General features: G+C 42.9%; 1 protein-coding gene across 2 annotated transcripts in view; it reads left to right on the top strand.

Moving 5' to 3' along the window:
* The window catches only part of DNAH5 (dynein axonemal heavy chain 5), a 598,099-nt gene that overhangs the window by 291,651 nt on the left and 289,428 nt on the right, over window positions 1–17,020 (top strand). For both annotated transcript variants that reach the window (XM_033929843.1, XM_033929844.1), the window contains exons 37-40: window positions 5,364–5,551; window positions 6,085–6,279; window positions 11,761–11,895; window positions 12,316–12,423. In XM_033929843.1, the coding sequence (XP_033785734.1) occupies window positions 5,364–5,551; window positions 6,085–6,279; window positions 11,761–11,895; window positions 12,316–12,423 (626 nt within the window). The remainder of the gene's footprint in view (window positions 1–5,363; window positions 5,552–6,084; window positions 6,280–11,760; window positions 11,896–12,315; window positions 12,424–17,020) is intronic.

Below are 17,020 nucleotides of genomic sequence, written 5' to 3'. Positions count from 1 at the left end.
GGGGGGTGTACAGCCAGCACACTAGTTCTGGAACTTCCTGCCCTACTCTGCTGCTTTCCTGAACCAGCAGCAGTGGCAGTAAACTTAACTCAGTCATATGCGGATGACATTCTTCTCCTCATATCGGCAACAGAAAACCAAACTGACACCACCAAGAAAATCCAAACCTGGGCAACCCAAAAGCTGAAGCTAAATACCCCCAAAACCAAAATTCTTTACTTCCACAGCACCCAATAGATGCCACCAACAAGCATCACTCTCCTTTCTGGTAGCACCCTCACAGTAGATAAAACCTCCAAAATCCTAGGCTGCATCCTAGACTCCACATTAACTATGGAACCACAAATATCCCACCTCCGGAAGAAATCCCTTTTTGCCATAGGACAATTAAAACTCATCAGGCCATACTTTCATCAGCATCATTTTGCCCTCATTGTTCAGATGATGATTCTGTCCCAGTTGGATTACTGTAACTCTGCCTACATAGGAATCAACACCACCCTAGCCCACAAATTGCAGCTTATTTAAAACACTGCAATATGACTTCACTGGCTACCCATCTTATCTCAAATAAAATTAAAAACATCCTGTATTATACATCACATACTCTACAGAAACTTCACCACTCCTCTTATCAAACTCTTCTCTGATGCATGGTCTACCTCTTACAGAATTCTTAACAGAATACAACTAAACCTTCCCACAACAAAAAATCTCAAGTACAGATGAATATTCCACTCCATGCTCACCTTCCTAGGAGTCAAAATTTGGAATGACCTCACAGAGACAATCAGAGCAGAACACAATAAGAACATAAGAACATAAGCAGTGCCTCCGCCGGGTCAGACCACAGGTCCATCCTGCCCAGCAGTCCGCTCCCGCGGTGGCCCAAACAGGTCACGACCTGTCTAAATCACCAGAAGGGTGCCTTGGTTTCCCTTCCTAGCCCTCCGGTCTTGCACATGCACGACCTGGGTTTCTATACTTATTTTCTGGTTAGCTTTCTCAATATCCCATGATCCCTTTATCCTTCAGGAATCCGTCCAGTCTCTGTTTGAATCCTTGTACCGTACTCTGCTTGATCACTTCCTCCGGTAGCGCATTCCAAGTGTCCACGACCCTTTGGGTGAAGAAAAACTTTCTTGCATTCGTTTTGAACCTATCTCCCTTCAGTTTCTCCGAATGCCCCCTCGTACCTGTTGTCCCCTTCAGCCTGAAGAATCTGTCCCTATCCATCCTCTCTATGCCCCTCATGATTTTGAAGGTCTCTATCATATCACCCCTGAGCCTCCTCTTTTCCAGAGAGAAGAGCCCCAGCCTATCCAACCTCTCGGCGTATGGGCAGTGTTCCAGCCCTTTTACCAGTTTTGTTGCTCTCCTTTGGACTCTCTCAAGTATCACCATGTCCTTCTTGAGGTGCGGCGACCAATACTGAACGCAGTATTCCAGATGTGGACGCACCATCGCTCGATACAATGGCATGATGACTTCCCGCGTCCTGGTTGTTATGCCCCTCTTTATGATGCCCAGCATCCTGTTGGCTTTTTTTGAGGCTGCTGCGCACTGTGCAGATGGCTTCAGTGATGCATCCACCAGCACACCCAAGTCTCTCTCAAGTCTGCTGTCTCCCAACAATGCCCCCCCCAATTTGTAGTTGAACAACGGGTTCTTTTTCCCTATATGCATGACCTTGCATTTTTCCACGTTAAAGCGCATTTGCCATTTGTTTGCCCAGTCTTTCAGCTTGTCCAGGTCCCTTTGCAGGTCCTCACACTCCTCCCTGGAGCTAACTCTTCCGCACAGTTTGGTATCATCTGCAAATTTTATAACCTCGTACTTTGCCTCCTTTTCTAGGTCATTGATAAATATGTTAAAGAGTAACGGCCCCAGAACCGATCCCTGTGGCACACCGCTCGTGACTCCCCACCAGTCAGAATATTGGCCCTTTACTCCGACCCTCTGCAGTCTACCCGACAACCAGTGCTCGATCCATCTGTGCACATCCCCTCCCACCCCGTGGTTCCACAGCTTCCTAAGCAGCCTTTCATGTGGCACCTTGTCGAAAGCCTTTTGAAAATCAAGGTAAATGATGTCGATGGGTTCCCCATTTTCCACCCGACTGCTTATTCCCTCAAAGAAGAATAGAAGGTTCGTTAAGCACGACCTTCCCTTACAGAATCCGTGCTGGCTTGTTCTCAGTAGGCCATTCCTCTCGATGTGCTCGCAAATGCCGTCCTTTATCATAGCTTCCACCATCTTCCCTATAATTGAAGTCAGGCTCACCGGCCTGTAGTTCCCGGGATCACCCCTCGATCCCTTCTTGAAGATAGCTGTGACATTTGCCAATTTCCAGTCCTCTGGTACCTCTCCAGTTTTCAAGGATAGGTTACAAACATGCTGGATTGTGCCCGCTATTTCTTGTCTTAGCTCCTTCAGAACCCTTGGGTGGATCCCGTCCGGACCCGGTGATTTACCGCATTTTAACCTGTCTATCTGTTTGAGGACATCCTCCTTACTTACCTCTATGTGCTCCAATTTTTTAGCCTGTTCCCCACTCATGAGATCCTCTGAGTCCGGTATATTAGGTGTGTCTTCTCTCGTGAAAACCGACGAGAAGAACGTGTTCAGTCACACCCTATTCTGGAAAAAACTGAAAACTCTTCTCTTTGATAATTGAACACTACATGAACCTTCAAAAATATTCTGTCTAGAATGACTAAGTCCCTCTTCTCTTTTTCTCCTATTAATTCTCCTCTTTCCACTAAGTACAGAGAAAGTATCCATATATATGTAAACCACTTTTATTATAACTCAGAAAGGTGGTATGTCAACTGCGTTACCCTTACCCTTAACTCCTAACATGGCATATAACAAGGTACAGTTAGCTACAGTCCTAGAGATATAACTAACTAATGGGTAAAGTGTAAAGAGTTATGGACTTGATACACCGCCTTTTTGTGGGATCAATCAAAGTGGTTTATATATACTATATGCAGGTACTTTTTATTTCTGCCCCTAGTGGGCTCACAATCTACGATGAACCGCTGAAATATTCTCAATCCAACCAACAAAGTTGAGATAGTCTCCATTGAGGTCTATACAATTAGAGGAGCATAATCAAAAGAAACGTCCAAGTCCAATTTAGATGTAGGGTGCTAGTTACCCAAAGTCAACAGTGGGAAAGATCCATTCTCAAAAAGTGAAGGGACTTGTATCAGTATCATGTACCTTGGTAGTTTCCCTTAGGCTATATGTTTTGAAGCTGTAAGAAAACCAGACCCTGTTTGTTTTTCCTTCTCTGATGTTTGATAAGATGTGTGTTATCTTGTTGTGAAGTGACTTCAATTGTTTTCATAAAGCCATATTTGCAAACAGCATTAGATAAGCTCTGCTGACCACAGCACCCTCTGTGGACTTCAGTCTCTAGCTAGGAAAAATGCTGATTTCTTTAAAGTTTCATGTGACCTGTGTCCATATATGGTTTGTGTTTACGTCACATGCTGACATATGCTGACAACACTGATTCATGTAAAATGATATAAAAGGGATGTAAAGCTAACAATAAATTGGACATGTTTTGGAAGATGATTTCTGGTCTTTAAGATATGTCCCCGGGTGCACCTGACTTCCAAATGACAGAGACAGAGAAAGTATGGGGCAGGAATTGGGATCTAAACCTTTTCAAAAAGTACGTCCAATTTTTTCCCGAAAATTACCTACCTGAACGTCCAAGCATTCCAGACTGCCACTAGATCTATCTTTATACCATATTTTCGACCAAAAATGTGTCCAAATCCCAAACACCCAGAACAAGACCTTATAGATGTGGGATACCCAGTCTCTCCTGCCGCCACCCCCCAAGACATCCCCTGGCAGGAAGAATGCCCAGTCCCTCCTGCCAGAACCCCCCCTAAAAATCATCGGCAGGAATGGCCTAAGGGAACTGACCAAGTGGCATCTTAGGCCACTCCCAGCATCCCAGAATGCACTGGGAGAGAGGACTAAGATTCTGGTTGGCCAAGGTGCCTAAGGCTCCTCCTATGAGAGGAGACTTAAGTGCCTGGACCAATCAGGGCCTTAGGCCCCTCCCTGGTGCACCCCCCGATGCTTCAGGAAGTCGCAGGCCCACCATTCAGTTGGAGGCGGGCCTACCAGCTGAAGGGAGCAAGCATCCCTCCGGTCGGTCAACTTGGGCTTTGGGGAGGGTTCAGGGAGCATGCCCTTTGGTGTGCGTGGGGGAAGGGGTTACTGGCAGGAGGGACTGGGCTTCCCTGCTACCATGATCTTAGGGGGTGAGGGTTTCTGGCAGGAGAGACTGGGCATCCCTTCTGCCAGTGGATGTTTGAGTGAGGTAGCGGCAGGAGGAATTGGGGTGGGGGTTGGGCCGGCTTCAGGGGTTCCAGCAGGAGGGACTGGCCATCCCTCCTGCTGGTAGTCTTCGTGGGAGGGACGGGTTCCCTGCTGCGGCCGCTAAACTGTTTGCAGCAGGGAGATCCCCTTGCCGTGATCAGCTCAGTGGCAACCTGATTTTCTAACTGGCGCTTATGACATAGACACCGGTTAGAGAATCATGGTGTTAGGCGAGTCTATATAGAACTGTATAGTCTATATAGGATGGAACTTAGGTACGTGATGTAAAACCAGGTCTGAGGGCCAGATTCTATATAGGACACCCATGTACAAATCTCAATAGCCACTTAGGCAGCTTTTGAGACTGGGTGTCCTATATAGAATCTGGCCCTCAGACCTGGTTTTACATCATATAAGTTACAATGTATAAGTTCCATCCAGGTAGCCTCATAAAATTTTCGATTATCCCTGCAGTACGACTAAGTTTAGTTCGGCTCACACCCCGCCTACCTCCCACCCTCACCACTCCTTCAAAAACGCCCCTTTCTGCTCTGGGCATACAGCAAGATTCTGAGGCCTAAAAAATATCTGGATAGTCTAAAAACCCTTCGATTATCGGCACTTGGACAACCTGTTTCTTAGTCATCCAAGTGCTCACTTGGGTGGGTTTTTAAGTGTATAGCCCTCGATTGAGATTGTCCCAACTTTGTTGGTTGGACTGGTAACTTTTCAGCAACCCTTCATAAGGTTTGTGTCTACGTTCCTCGTTACTAGTTGTGCCAAATTTACAATAATGATCATTACTTTATCTTCGCAGCTGTTTTTCCCAAAGTGCCAAGGATATCCCCAGCAGTTAACACAGAGGTATTGAATTTAACAAGCCTTAAGCCTACCTATTAATGTATATTAGGTGCAAAATCTTAGGGCAGGTTACTCAATATGCTCCCAATTCTTCAGTGGATGTAAAGGCTTCTATTAGTTTCCTTTTGTGATGCACCTTTTTTTTTCATTAGGTCTTGCACAGTCTGGGTCCTGGGGCTGCTTTGATGAGTTTAATCGTATTGATTTGCCAGTATTATCAGTGGCTGCACAGCAGATTGCGATAGTGCTTACCTGTAAGAAAGAGCGCAAGAAAAACTTTATTTTCACAGATGGAGATAATGTGAACATGAACCCTGAGTTTGGACTTTTCCTGACAATGGTGAGGATGAGATTAAATGCATTTATTATGTTAAGAGCTTTTCCCATGGAGGCAAATAATAAAGCAGGGCTTCCCAGCCCAGTCCTCGGGTCACACTTAGCCAGTCAGGTTTTCAAGATACCCACAATAAATATGCATGAGATAGATTTGCATATAGTGGAAGCAGTGCATGCATATTTATCTCATGCATATTCATTGTAGGTATCCTGAAAACTTGACTGGCTAGGTATGACATGAGGACCCTGTGGTAAGATGATACTTAGACAGTACGATAGTGCAAAGAAAAACATTTCTGCATTCTTGTCTCCGTGTGCTTTTGATTCTTAATAAGCTTCGTGACACTTTTCACTCCTTTTTTTCTTCTGCCCATCCTCCTCAGAAACTATGAAACAGTCATGCATATGTTGTATTTTTAAAATTAATTTGGGCTTTATTTGGAACAAGACTGTTACTGTAATTCCTTATGGATCTGTGTTTTCTCATGCTATTACACCATGACACCAATTTAAATTCATCTTTGCTTATCCTACTAGAATCCAGGCTATGCTGGTCGGCAGGAGCTGCCTGAAAACCTAAAGATTAATTTTCGCTCAGTGGCCATGATGGTCCCTGATCGGCAGATCATTATTCGTGTGAAGCTGGCGAGCTGTGGCTTCATTGATAACATTGTTCTGGCCAGGAAGTTCTTCACACTTTACAAGCTGTGTGAGGAGCAACTCTCCAAACAAGTAAGTCTAGTAGTAAAGAAATATATTATCCCTCAATATGATCAATCATGACCATTTTCTTTTCTTTTTTTTTAACATTCTTTCTATTGGCATATAGGAATAACAATCGTCTGTAAAGCAACAGAGAACAAGGCCATGGACTCTAATTCTAATATTTATGACACCGTTTTCATCTTCCACCTCTTATTTTGCTTTCCCATTCCCTGCAACTTCCCCAGGACAAAATTACACTTTAGAAGACCTCTATATTTGGAAGTTACAGGGATTGAAGTAGAAAACATTGTCAGAACTTTCATACTAAAGTGTTCCAGATTTCCCTATCCTCTTCGCTAACTCTGCCCAAGCTCCACACATAAGTTGCCCTGGCTTTTTCTGCATAGAGCCAAGGTGGTCAGAGCAAATATTCAGCAGCAGAAGCCAGTTGGTGCCACTGAATAACCCTCTGACCAGTATTTATCTGGTTAGGACTACTGGTTAACTGGATAAATGTCTCTGAAAACATATGAGTATCTCATATATAAATCCATATATCTAATTCTCTTTATGTTTGGATGCTGTCTAACTGCATCCAAATTGGTGATAAATTTTTGCCACAGATGTGATTTGAGTTGATCCATACTATTGCCTTCTTTGGATTTTCCCAAATAATCTTAAACCTGCTTCAGTAGTGCTTTGTAATGAAAGAGCAAATGAGCTCATCTGTTCTGTACATGTCTACTAGACTCCTAGTGAAAGTGCCATGAGACTACTGCTGTGGATTAGAGATACCATTTTGATCCCAGGCTCATGACAGGGCAGGAAAGACTTAGGGCTCCTTTTATGAAGCTGCTCTAGTGGTTTAATGTGTGCAATAGCGCGCGCTAAACTGCCGGACGTGCTAGCCGCTACTGCCTCCTCTTGAGCAGGCGGTAGTTTTTCGGTTAGCGTGTGATTAAAAGTCGCGCGTGCTAAAGCTGCTAACGCAGCTTTGTAAAAGGAGCCCTTAGGATTGCTTCTACCCCCCTACCCCACTAGACATCAGGGAGAGTCCCTGGTTAGAGACAGAGAGGGATATAGCAGGTTGAGGATGGGTTCCTCATGCAGTCAGAAGTTCAGGGGGAAGGTTGGGGAGTCCAGGGTGAGGATAGAAAGGGATAGTATTATGGACGTCAAAGGGGAGGGGTTGAGGTATGGGGAACTTGATCCCACCATTGTACCCTGTCCCAGATAGCAGATTTGATTTGAGGCCCACTCTCTGAGGCTGTACGTAGGAACTCGCAATGTTTCTAGCTGTAGCAAAGCAAAGATAGGAAATAAGAAGCTCTTTTTTTTTTAGCATCTCTCTAAAACAGCTATTCCTAAGGACGTACCAGCAAATAGACATGTACTCCTGCATGTCCTGCAAGGATCCATATTTGGTAGAGCCATTTGTAAACTATTGAATGAATTAAGCATACCCAGATCTGCATGTCTCAATTTTGATCTCAACATTGTATATAAAATAGGGCTTCTGGCATATACAAAATTGATTTAGAAACATAGAAACATGATGGCAGATAAAGGCCAAATGGCCCATTTAAAGCACAGCAATCTACAGCTTAATATCCATACAGTTGATTTTTATTGTAAGCTTCTCTATACCTTTCTAATTCTGCTACAGAGAAGGGGAAAAGGGAGTGGGACTTGTATACTGTATTTTTGTGGTTGCACATTCAAAGTGGTGTACATATATACAGGTAATCCACCATTGCCCCAGGTACAAAATAAATAAGTAACTTGCCCAGGATCACAAGGAACAGTGCTGGGATTTGATCTCACATCCTCAGGGTGCTGAGGCAGCAGCTCTATCATGAGGCCATGCTTCACTTCCAAAATGATTAAGGAATGATTCAAATGAGGAAAGGCCAAAAAGATAGGACATATTAGCTTAGAGAAGAGATGGCTATTGTTTGTGTGTGTGTGTAGGGGGGATATGACAGAGGTCTACAAAATCTTGTGTGGAGTGGAACAGGTTATGTGAGTTGATTGTTTACCCTTTCAGGTAAGTTGTACAATTTATTGCCAAAAGTAATTGGTGTATCTGGGTTTTAAAAAAGTTTGGGCAAATTTCTATAGGTAGAGGCCTGGGAAGAACCACTGCCTAGCCCCAGGGGTAAGTAGTGTGAGATCTTGCTATTGTTTATGACCAAGCTTGACCACTCTTTGAAGCCTGAAACCTGAAACCTGACTAGATGATCCTTTGGACTGACTCAGTATGGCAATTATTTTGTCTTATGAGTACATAAGAAAGAATAAACAACCAGTGCATTTTATTCTAGGAAAAAAGATGCTGGTACTTAAATGCCAACCTATCCTTCAGGGGTGGTGTTATCACTGAGGGAGATTTGCCCCATAAGAATAGCCTTACTGGGTCAGACCAAAGGTCCATCAAGCCCAGTAGCCTGTTCTCACGGTGGCCAATCTAGGTCACTAGTACCTGGCCAAAACCCAAAGAGTAGCAACATTCCATGCTACTGATCCAGGGAAAGCAGTGGTTTCCCCTATGTCTTTCTCAGTAATAGACTATGGACTTTTCCTCCAGGAAATTCTCCAGACCCTTCTTAAAACTAGCTACCACAACCTTTGCCAATGTGTTCCAGAGCTTAACTATTTTCTGAGTAAAAAAATATTTCTTCCTATTGGTTTTAAAAGTATTTTCCTGTAACTTTGAGTGTCCCCTAGCCTTTGATGAAGTGAAAAATCGATCCACTTGTTCCCATTCTACTCCACTCAGAATTTTGTGGTCTACAATAATATCTCTCCTCAACCGTTTCTTTTCCAAGCTGAAGAGCCCTAATCTTTTTAGTCTTTCCTCATAGGAAAGGAGTTCCATCCCCTTTATCATCTTGATCGTTCTTTTTTGAATCTTTTCTAGTGCCACGTTTCAAGTTTAGTAATTGTTTTGATTAATCGCTTAATCGTATTTCAAAGCGATGAACAAATTAAAATTACAATTTCTGGGAAACAATACATGACAGAACAATAAATATTAACATACAATATTAAAAAAATTACCATTACAAACTTATAAACACAAGGAAGGGGGAGAGATGAAATACAAAATCATTATAGAAAAGTAGAACAAAAAAGGAAAGATACAAAATGAGTAACAAACAAAACAGTATAATATAGTACAATAAAATAATCTATGCTGCGATGAGTTTCATTAATTATCAAAAGCGTCTTTAAAGAGAAATGTTTTTAAGTTACTTTTGAATTTCTCAAGAATTGAACGCAATACTCCAGGTACGGTCACACCATGGAGCGAAAGAGAGGCATTATAACATTCTTAGTCTTGTTAACCATCCCTTTTTTAAATAATTCCTAGCATCCTGTTTGATTTTTTTGGCTGCCGCCGCACATTGAGCACAAGGTTTCATTGTATTGTCTACAATGACACCCGGATCCTTTTCTTGGGTGCTAATCCCCAAGGTGGACCCTAGCATCTGGTAATTGTGATTTGGATTATTCTTTTCAATGTGCATCACTTTGCATTTGTCCACATTAAATTTCATCTGCCAATTGGATGCCCAGTTTCCAATTTCCTAAGGTCTGCTATATAGTGTCATCTGCTAATTTAATCACCTCACTCATCGTTCCAATTTCCAGATAATTTGTAAATAAGTTAAATAGCACCAGTCCAGTACAGATCCCTGCATCACTCTACTGTTTATTCTCCTCCATTGAGAAAAATGACTATTTAACCCTATCCTCTATTTTCTATCCGATAATCAATTCCTAATCCACAATTGAACTTTGCCACCTATCCCATGACTCTTTAATTTGCTCAGGTGCCTCTCATGAGGAACTTTGTCAAAAACTTTCTGAAAATCTAGATACACTACATCAACCAGCTCACCTTTATCTATATGTTTATTCACACCTTCAAATTGGTGAGGCAAGATCTCCCTCAGCTGAACCCATGATGACTGTCTCATTAAATCATGTTTGTCTACGTGTTCCACAATTTTATTTTTAATAATTGTTTCCACCATTTTTTCTGGCACTGAAGTCAGGCTTATTGCTCTGTAATTTCCTGGATTTCCCCAGAACCTTTTTTAAAATCGATGTAACATTGGCTACCCTCCAATCTTCAGGTACTACAGATGATTTTAGCAACAGATTACTGATCACTAACAGCAGGTCAGCAATTTCATGTTTGAGTTCTTTTAGTACCCTGGGATATATACCATCCGGCCCAGGTGACTTTTTAACTTGTCGATTTGGCTTAGTACATCTTCCAGATTTACCAAGATTTCTTTCAGTTTCTCTGCATCATCATCCTTGAAAACCATTTTTGGTTCAGATAGATCTCTTACATATTCTTCCACAAAGACCGAAGCCTTATCCTCCCCGAGCACCACTTTTGCTCCTTGATCATCCAGTGGTCCCACAAAGTCCCTCACAGGTTTTCTGCTTCTGATGTACCTAAAAACATTGTTATGAGCTTTTGTCTCTTTAGCAAATTTCTCTTCATATTCTTTCTTATCTTTCTTTATCAATGCTTTGCACCTAACTTGCCAGTACTTGCTTTGCACCTAACTTGCCAGTACTTCTTATTTTCTTCATTCAGATCCTTTAAAGGATGCTTTTTTCTGGCTCTAATAGTCTCTTTCACTTCACTTTTAAAACCACGCCAACTCTCTTTACCTCTTCTTTCCACCTTTGCTGATACGTGGAATACATCTACGGCCTCTTTTACAAAACCGCGCTAGTGGCTGCTCTGCGCTATCGGCCCTGAAGCCCATAGAGAATTAAGTGCGGCTTCATAAAAGAGGTTGCTAGTCTGGGCTTCCACAATGGTATTTTTAAATAACATTCACACCTGGTTTACAGTCCTAACTTTTGCAACTGATCCTTTTAGCTTCTTTTTAACCATTTTCCTCATTTTATCAAGTTCCCTGTAATCAACCACATAATCTATAAGATGGCAGCATTGAGGAGCAGAGTCTGGTTCTTCCATTAATACTTGGGGATTATGGGTTAATTCTTTCAGGGAATGGAAAAGATGACAGTACACAGTACCTCCAAGTACCCCTTGAAAGAAAGCACTGGTTCTAGCACACATTAATTAAAAAAAAAAAAAATTAAAATGAATATATGAAACAAATCAAAGAATCCAAAAATGAATATCTCTAATATTAACATCTGCCATATGTACTAGAGTGGTTTGAAAGGTTTGGTAAAAGAGCAAGTTAAACAACGTAGTCTCCATCGAGGGCTATACAGTTAGTCCATTGAGTTTCCAGTTTTTTGGATTGTAGAAAAATAGCTTACGCAAAAAATGGTAACTCGCTGGACTATGTGTATAGCCCTCGATGGAGACTACGTTGTTTAACTTGCTTTTTTAACAAACTTTTCAAACCATCCTTGTATGTTTGAGGGCAGAGCTTATGGTTTTCTTTGAAAATAAAGTTTTCATATAGCTGTTATAATAAAACAAGCATGACTTAAATTTCTCAGGTACATTATGATTTTGGTCTGCGTAACATTCTGTCAGTACTGAGGACGTTGGGTGCAGCGAAGAGAGCCAATCCAACAGATACAGAATCCACTATTGTCATGCGCGTTCTGCGAGACATGAACCTTTCAAAACTGGTAGGTGTAAGCTAGTAATGCTCCTCTATATTTTTATTAATGGCCATTTAGGACTGCTTGTTTTAGAGCTAGCATGTAAATTAATCATAGTTATTTAAACTACTTTGTTTCTCTGTTTTCATTCGTTGGTTGATAGGCATAACACATGGGTTCTTTTCTAGTCTAGTTGGACTGAAGGAAAGACAGGCAAGACATAATTTCTCCATACATTTTATTAATGTGAGCAGTTATAAAATTACCTCCTCTGAAAGTAATAGTCAGGCTTTTACCATAGGCCTACAAGTATCATGGCTATTTTAAAAATTGTCCCATAAAATATCTTTGGAAAAAATAAAGGATATGTGAATATTATCTGAAGAACCCAACAAAGGATGAAAAGTAACATCAGAGGTTTTTTTTCCCCCATTTTGTCTTTGTAAGATTGATGAGGATGAACCCTTGTTCTTGAGTCTGATTGAAGATCTCTTTCCAAGCATACAGCTGGACAAAGCAGGTTATCCAGAGCTAGAAACTGCCATTAACAAACAGGTAATTATTTTATCAGTGCTGTGTGACAGAATATATTTTGAACAAGTATTTGATTTTGAAGAAGAATTTAATAAAATTCTTTGAACTGAAATGTGCAGAAAAAATAAAATAACAGACCTTGAGCTTTAGATGCTCAAGAATTATTAGTTTTGAAAACCTTATTAAAAGCATAGTCAAAGATATATCATTGTGTTGCTTTGCTGTTTATCACTATTTGTGCCTCTGTTATTGGATTTCAGAACAGAAAGCTCTTTTGTGAACACTAAGAAATTATTATACGTTTATTGGTACAGTATATTTGCCTTTCATTTTCTGAGGTTCTCTATTTTCTAGCTGGTTCTCCAGTGATTTTAGAGATGGTTTGTATAGGTATTAAAAAAAAAAAAAAAGTTGTTTTATTTAGAGGTATAAATTTCATAATATTCTATAATATTGATGAGTATAATATAATATCATTACTGTTAGAGGTTAAGAAGGGATTTAAAATTTTTATTGTAATATTTCTGATGTTAATAGTGTATTTTCATATAGTTTTTTTTTTTTCGATTTTTCAAATGTATACATTGTCAAGTTCAAAATATCAATAAAGAAATTAAAAAAAAAAAAAAAAGTTGCACTGATGGCTGCCATTTGGCTGCCAGTATAAATCCTAAATCTAAGGTTGTTACAGTTTGCATTGAGCCCTTTCCCCCATTCTGCCTTTAACAGCAACTGAATTTTTCTGTTCCTCTATTAAGAAACATGGCATGTGCATACTAGTGATGCAGCCACAGGGGCCTGGGGGCTTGGGCCTCTTCACCTTTGGCTCAGAACTAGAGAGTTGCACGGGGACAGAAATCACACCCGTCCCCGCCAAAATTCCACCTGTCCCCACGAGGAATCCCTCCATCCCCGCCCGTCCCCGCAAGGAATCCCCTCCGTCCCCACCCGTCCCCGTGAGGAATCTCCTATGTCCACACCCGTACTCCCCTATGTCCCCACCCGTACTCACCCATCGCCCCATAAAAGTTACCTGTCCCTATAAAAAGCAACAATTACTTCAGAAAGTTCTGATTTTTTTTTAAAGCCTTAGTTTATTTAAACCAACAATAAAATACAATCATTTTTTTAACACTCCCATCCTTTTTTAATACCCCCTCCGCTCTATAAAAATATATTTTTAGTAATAATCCATGAGTCACAAAGCAAGGGTGCACCTAGGAAAAGGGAGCATCATAAACACTGCAGTGAGCATTATAACATCAATATACCCATTGTTAAATTGAAGCCAGATTAATACAGATCGATCCTGCACAGTCAACGCTAAAAGAAAACAATCCTTTTCATACATACAGAATACAACCTCCCTACCCCTAACACTGGCCCACTTGCTTCCTTGTCACTATCACCACACTCTCCCTACCCCTGATCCTGTCACCATCATTTCTGTACCCCCTTATGCCTGTTCCTGTCACCTGATTCTCTCCCTTCCCCTTCATCCCATCCAGCCTGCCACATCACTCTCCCTACCCAAGGTGGAAGGCTATCACCTTGGCTGGTCTGTCTGCCACCTTATTCTCTAGCCACCTGTAATTCCATGCTCCATGTCACCATTGCCTCATTCTCTCTACCCCTCATGATGGTCGTCACCTGTCCCTTTTGCTAGTTCTCATATTAGCTATACTGTCTGCTTACTTGTCTCTGCTATCTTGTGCCCCCCCACCTCTCCCTGTCACTTCACTCTCTCCCTTCATGCTAGCTCTCACTCTTTCTTCTCCTTACCCTGGCCTGCCTGTCACTTCCCTCTCCCTTCCCCCTAGCTGTCCCCCCACAATCCCAAGCCCACCCCTGCCTAACCAGTGGGCCAAATTGACTCTTCTCCTCCCCCACCTGTCACATGCAGGCCAAGTCCCAGCATCCACCATGCCTTTCCCCCTCCTCTACCCCCACTAACCTGACCTCAGCAACACCAGCCAGCCCCTGCCAAATGGTTTGGCAAGGGGAGTAGGCCCTCTCCCAGCCAGCCACCCCAGTGCCCAGGAGCTGCAGCCACCTTTACTATGGCAGCGGAGAGCCATGGAGGGGGAGGTGCAGGATTCTGGCCTGATCCGCTCCGCCCCCCGAGGTCCTTCTCTTCTCCAGACCCAGTGCCCACACTTACCCCGTGCAACTTTGGCCAGCTCAGGTGGGGGCAGGACAGAATACAGCTGGGAGCCAGAGAGCCATCTTGCTCATCGCTCGGGCGGCTGCACAAAGGCAACGAAAAGTGAAATACTGCAACTCTCCAGAAGCAGCAATTCGGCCGCCAGCTCTCCCTCTTCTGGAGCTCATCACATAGGCAGTAAGCTCAACACAGGCACAAATTGGTTCAGCTGCAGCACAATGGGCCAATCACAAACGACCTTAGAACTCTGATGTTGTTTGTGATTGGCCCATTGTGCTGCAGCTCAACCAATGTGTGCCTGTGTTGAGCTTACTGCGTACGTGATGAGCTCCATGCCTATGTGATATGCTACTGATTCGTCGGGAGCTCAGCCCAGCGCCGGACCAGAAATAAGGTAGGCCTCGAGTTGAGATAGGAAGGAACCCCAGTTCCTTCCCCGTGGGAGTCCCATCGGCTTTGGAGGGGTCCTCGTGGGAAACCCGTTGACCTAGGGGTATCTCTGCGGGATTCCCGCGTTCCCCGTTCCCATGCAGACCTCTACTCAGAACCTCCATGTTTTCATGGCTTGCAGGGATGCCAAGCTATACCAGCTGAAGATGTCTCCTACCTGGGTTGTGCTTGCAGTGGCACTTAATTTACTCCAGTGTGCTTCAGCTGCTAATACTGGCTTTCTCAAGCATGCTCAGTTCAGCTGTAACTAACCATGAATGAGAAAACCAGCATTAATGACTAAAGTGTGCCTGAGTGAATTAAGTACATGGCATCCCCCCCAGAAAAGATAATATTTTATTGTGGGTGGGTGGGTGGGGCAGGGGGGGGGAGAATAATGGGATCTGTCAGTCCATTTTAGGAAATCCTTAAAAATGAACATCTGGATATGCCTCTGGTGCATACATGAACATGAAACTTGGATTAAGCATGAACATGAAACTTGGATTAAGCATAAACATTTCTTCAAACACTGACTGCTACTGACTAATTTGGACCGAAATTCTTTGTTGGACGCTATCTGAACACCAGCACTGAATATCTGGGTATATGGTAGTGCCCAGAGGTTATGCAAGTACAACTGATATTCAGTACCATACCCATGTTATTTTCGAGTAGGATGAAGTTTGTTTTGTCCAGATTTAGTTTTAGTTTGTGGTCTTTCATCCATGTTGCTACTGTTTCAAGTGTTCTGTGTAATGTGTCTGCCATGGATGGTGCTGGTTGATCGAAAGGAAGGAGAATGGTGTAGGAGGTTAGACCTTGTTTGTCTAGGTAGGAGCCGAGGGAAGTTGAAGAGTATGGGAGTACCTCAAGGATCACCTCTTTCTCCCACACTCTTCAACCTATACATTGCCTCCCTCGACTCCTACGTAGACAAACAAGGTCTAACTGCCTACAGCTATGCAGACGACATCACCATTCTCCTTCCTTTCGATCAACCAGCACCATCCATGGCAGACACAATACACAGAACACTTGAATCAGATCACAGGAGGATAGCCAGGAACTCCAGAGCGACTTGTATTAGTTAGAGAAATGGGCAGAGAAATGGCAGATAAAGTGGAGAAATGCAAAGTAATGCATTTAGGCAGTAAGAATAAGGAAAACGAGTATAGAATGTCAGGTGCAACTCTGGGTAAGAGCGAACAAAAAAAGGACCTGGGTGTACTGATAGATAGGACCCTGAAGCCATCAGCACAATGTGTGGCGGCAGCAAAGAAAGCAAATAGAATGTTGGGCATGATAAAGAAGAGAATCACGAGTAGATCGGAGAGGGTCATAATGCCGCTTTATAGAGCAATGGTCAGACCTCACTTGGAATACTGCATCCAACATTGGTCTCCCAACCTAAAGAAGGATATAAAACTGCTGGAGAGGGTGCAGAGGTGAGCAACAAAGCTAGTAATGGGTATGGAGAAACTGGAATACGAGAATCGACTTATGAGACTGGGATTGTTCTCCTTTGAGAAGAGGAGACTACGAGGGGATATGATCGAGACCTTCAAAATACTGAAAGGAATCGACAAAATAGAGCAGAAAAAACTATTTACATTGTCCAATTTGATTCGGACAAGAGGACACGGAATGAAGCTGAGGGGGGACTAGTTCAGGACGAATATCAGGAAGTTCTGCTTCATGCAGAGAGTGGTGGACGAGGTTACTGCGGAATCGACCGTCCTAGGATTTAAAAGCAAACTAGATGCACATCTCCTTATGAGGGGCATAGAAGGATATGAGTGTACACCTGGGAGGGCCTCCACGTGTGCGGATCGCCGGACTTGATTGATCGAAGGTCTGATCCGGAGATGGCACTTCTTATGTTCTAATGGCAGCTCCAGACTCTAGCAACCCTTGCGGTCTTGCATCAGCCCTGCCCCCAAGAAGACACAATGATGTCAAGGTGACAGCCATGCTCCCGCACATTGGTTTGAGGCTGTTGGAATTCTGGAGGGCATGGGAGCA

Source organism: Geotrypetes seraphini, chromosome 2 (genome assembly GCF_902459505.1).
Source record: "Geotrypetes seraphini chromosome 2, aGeoSer1.1, whole genome shotgun sequence".
Lineage (NCBI taxonomy): Eukaryota > Metazoa > Chordata > Amphibia > Gymnophiona > Dermophiidae > Geotrypetes > Geotrypetes seraphini.
This window is presented reverse-complemented; position numbering and strand designations above follow the sequence as displayed.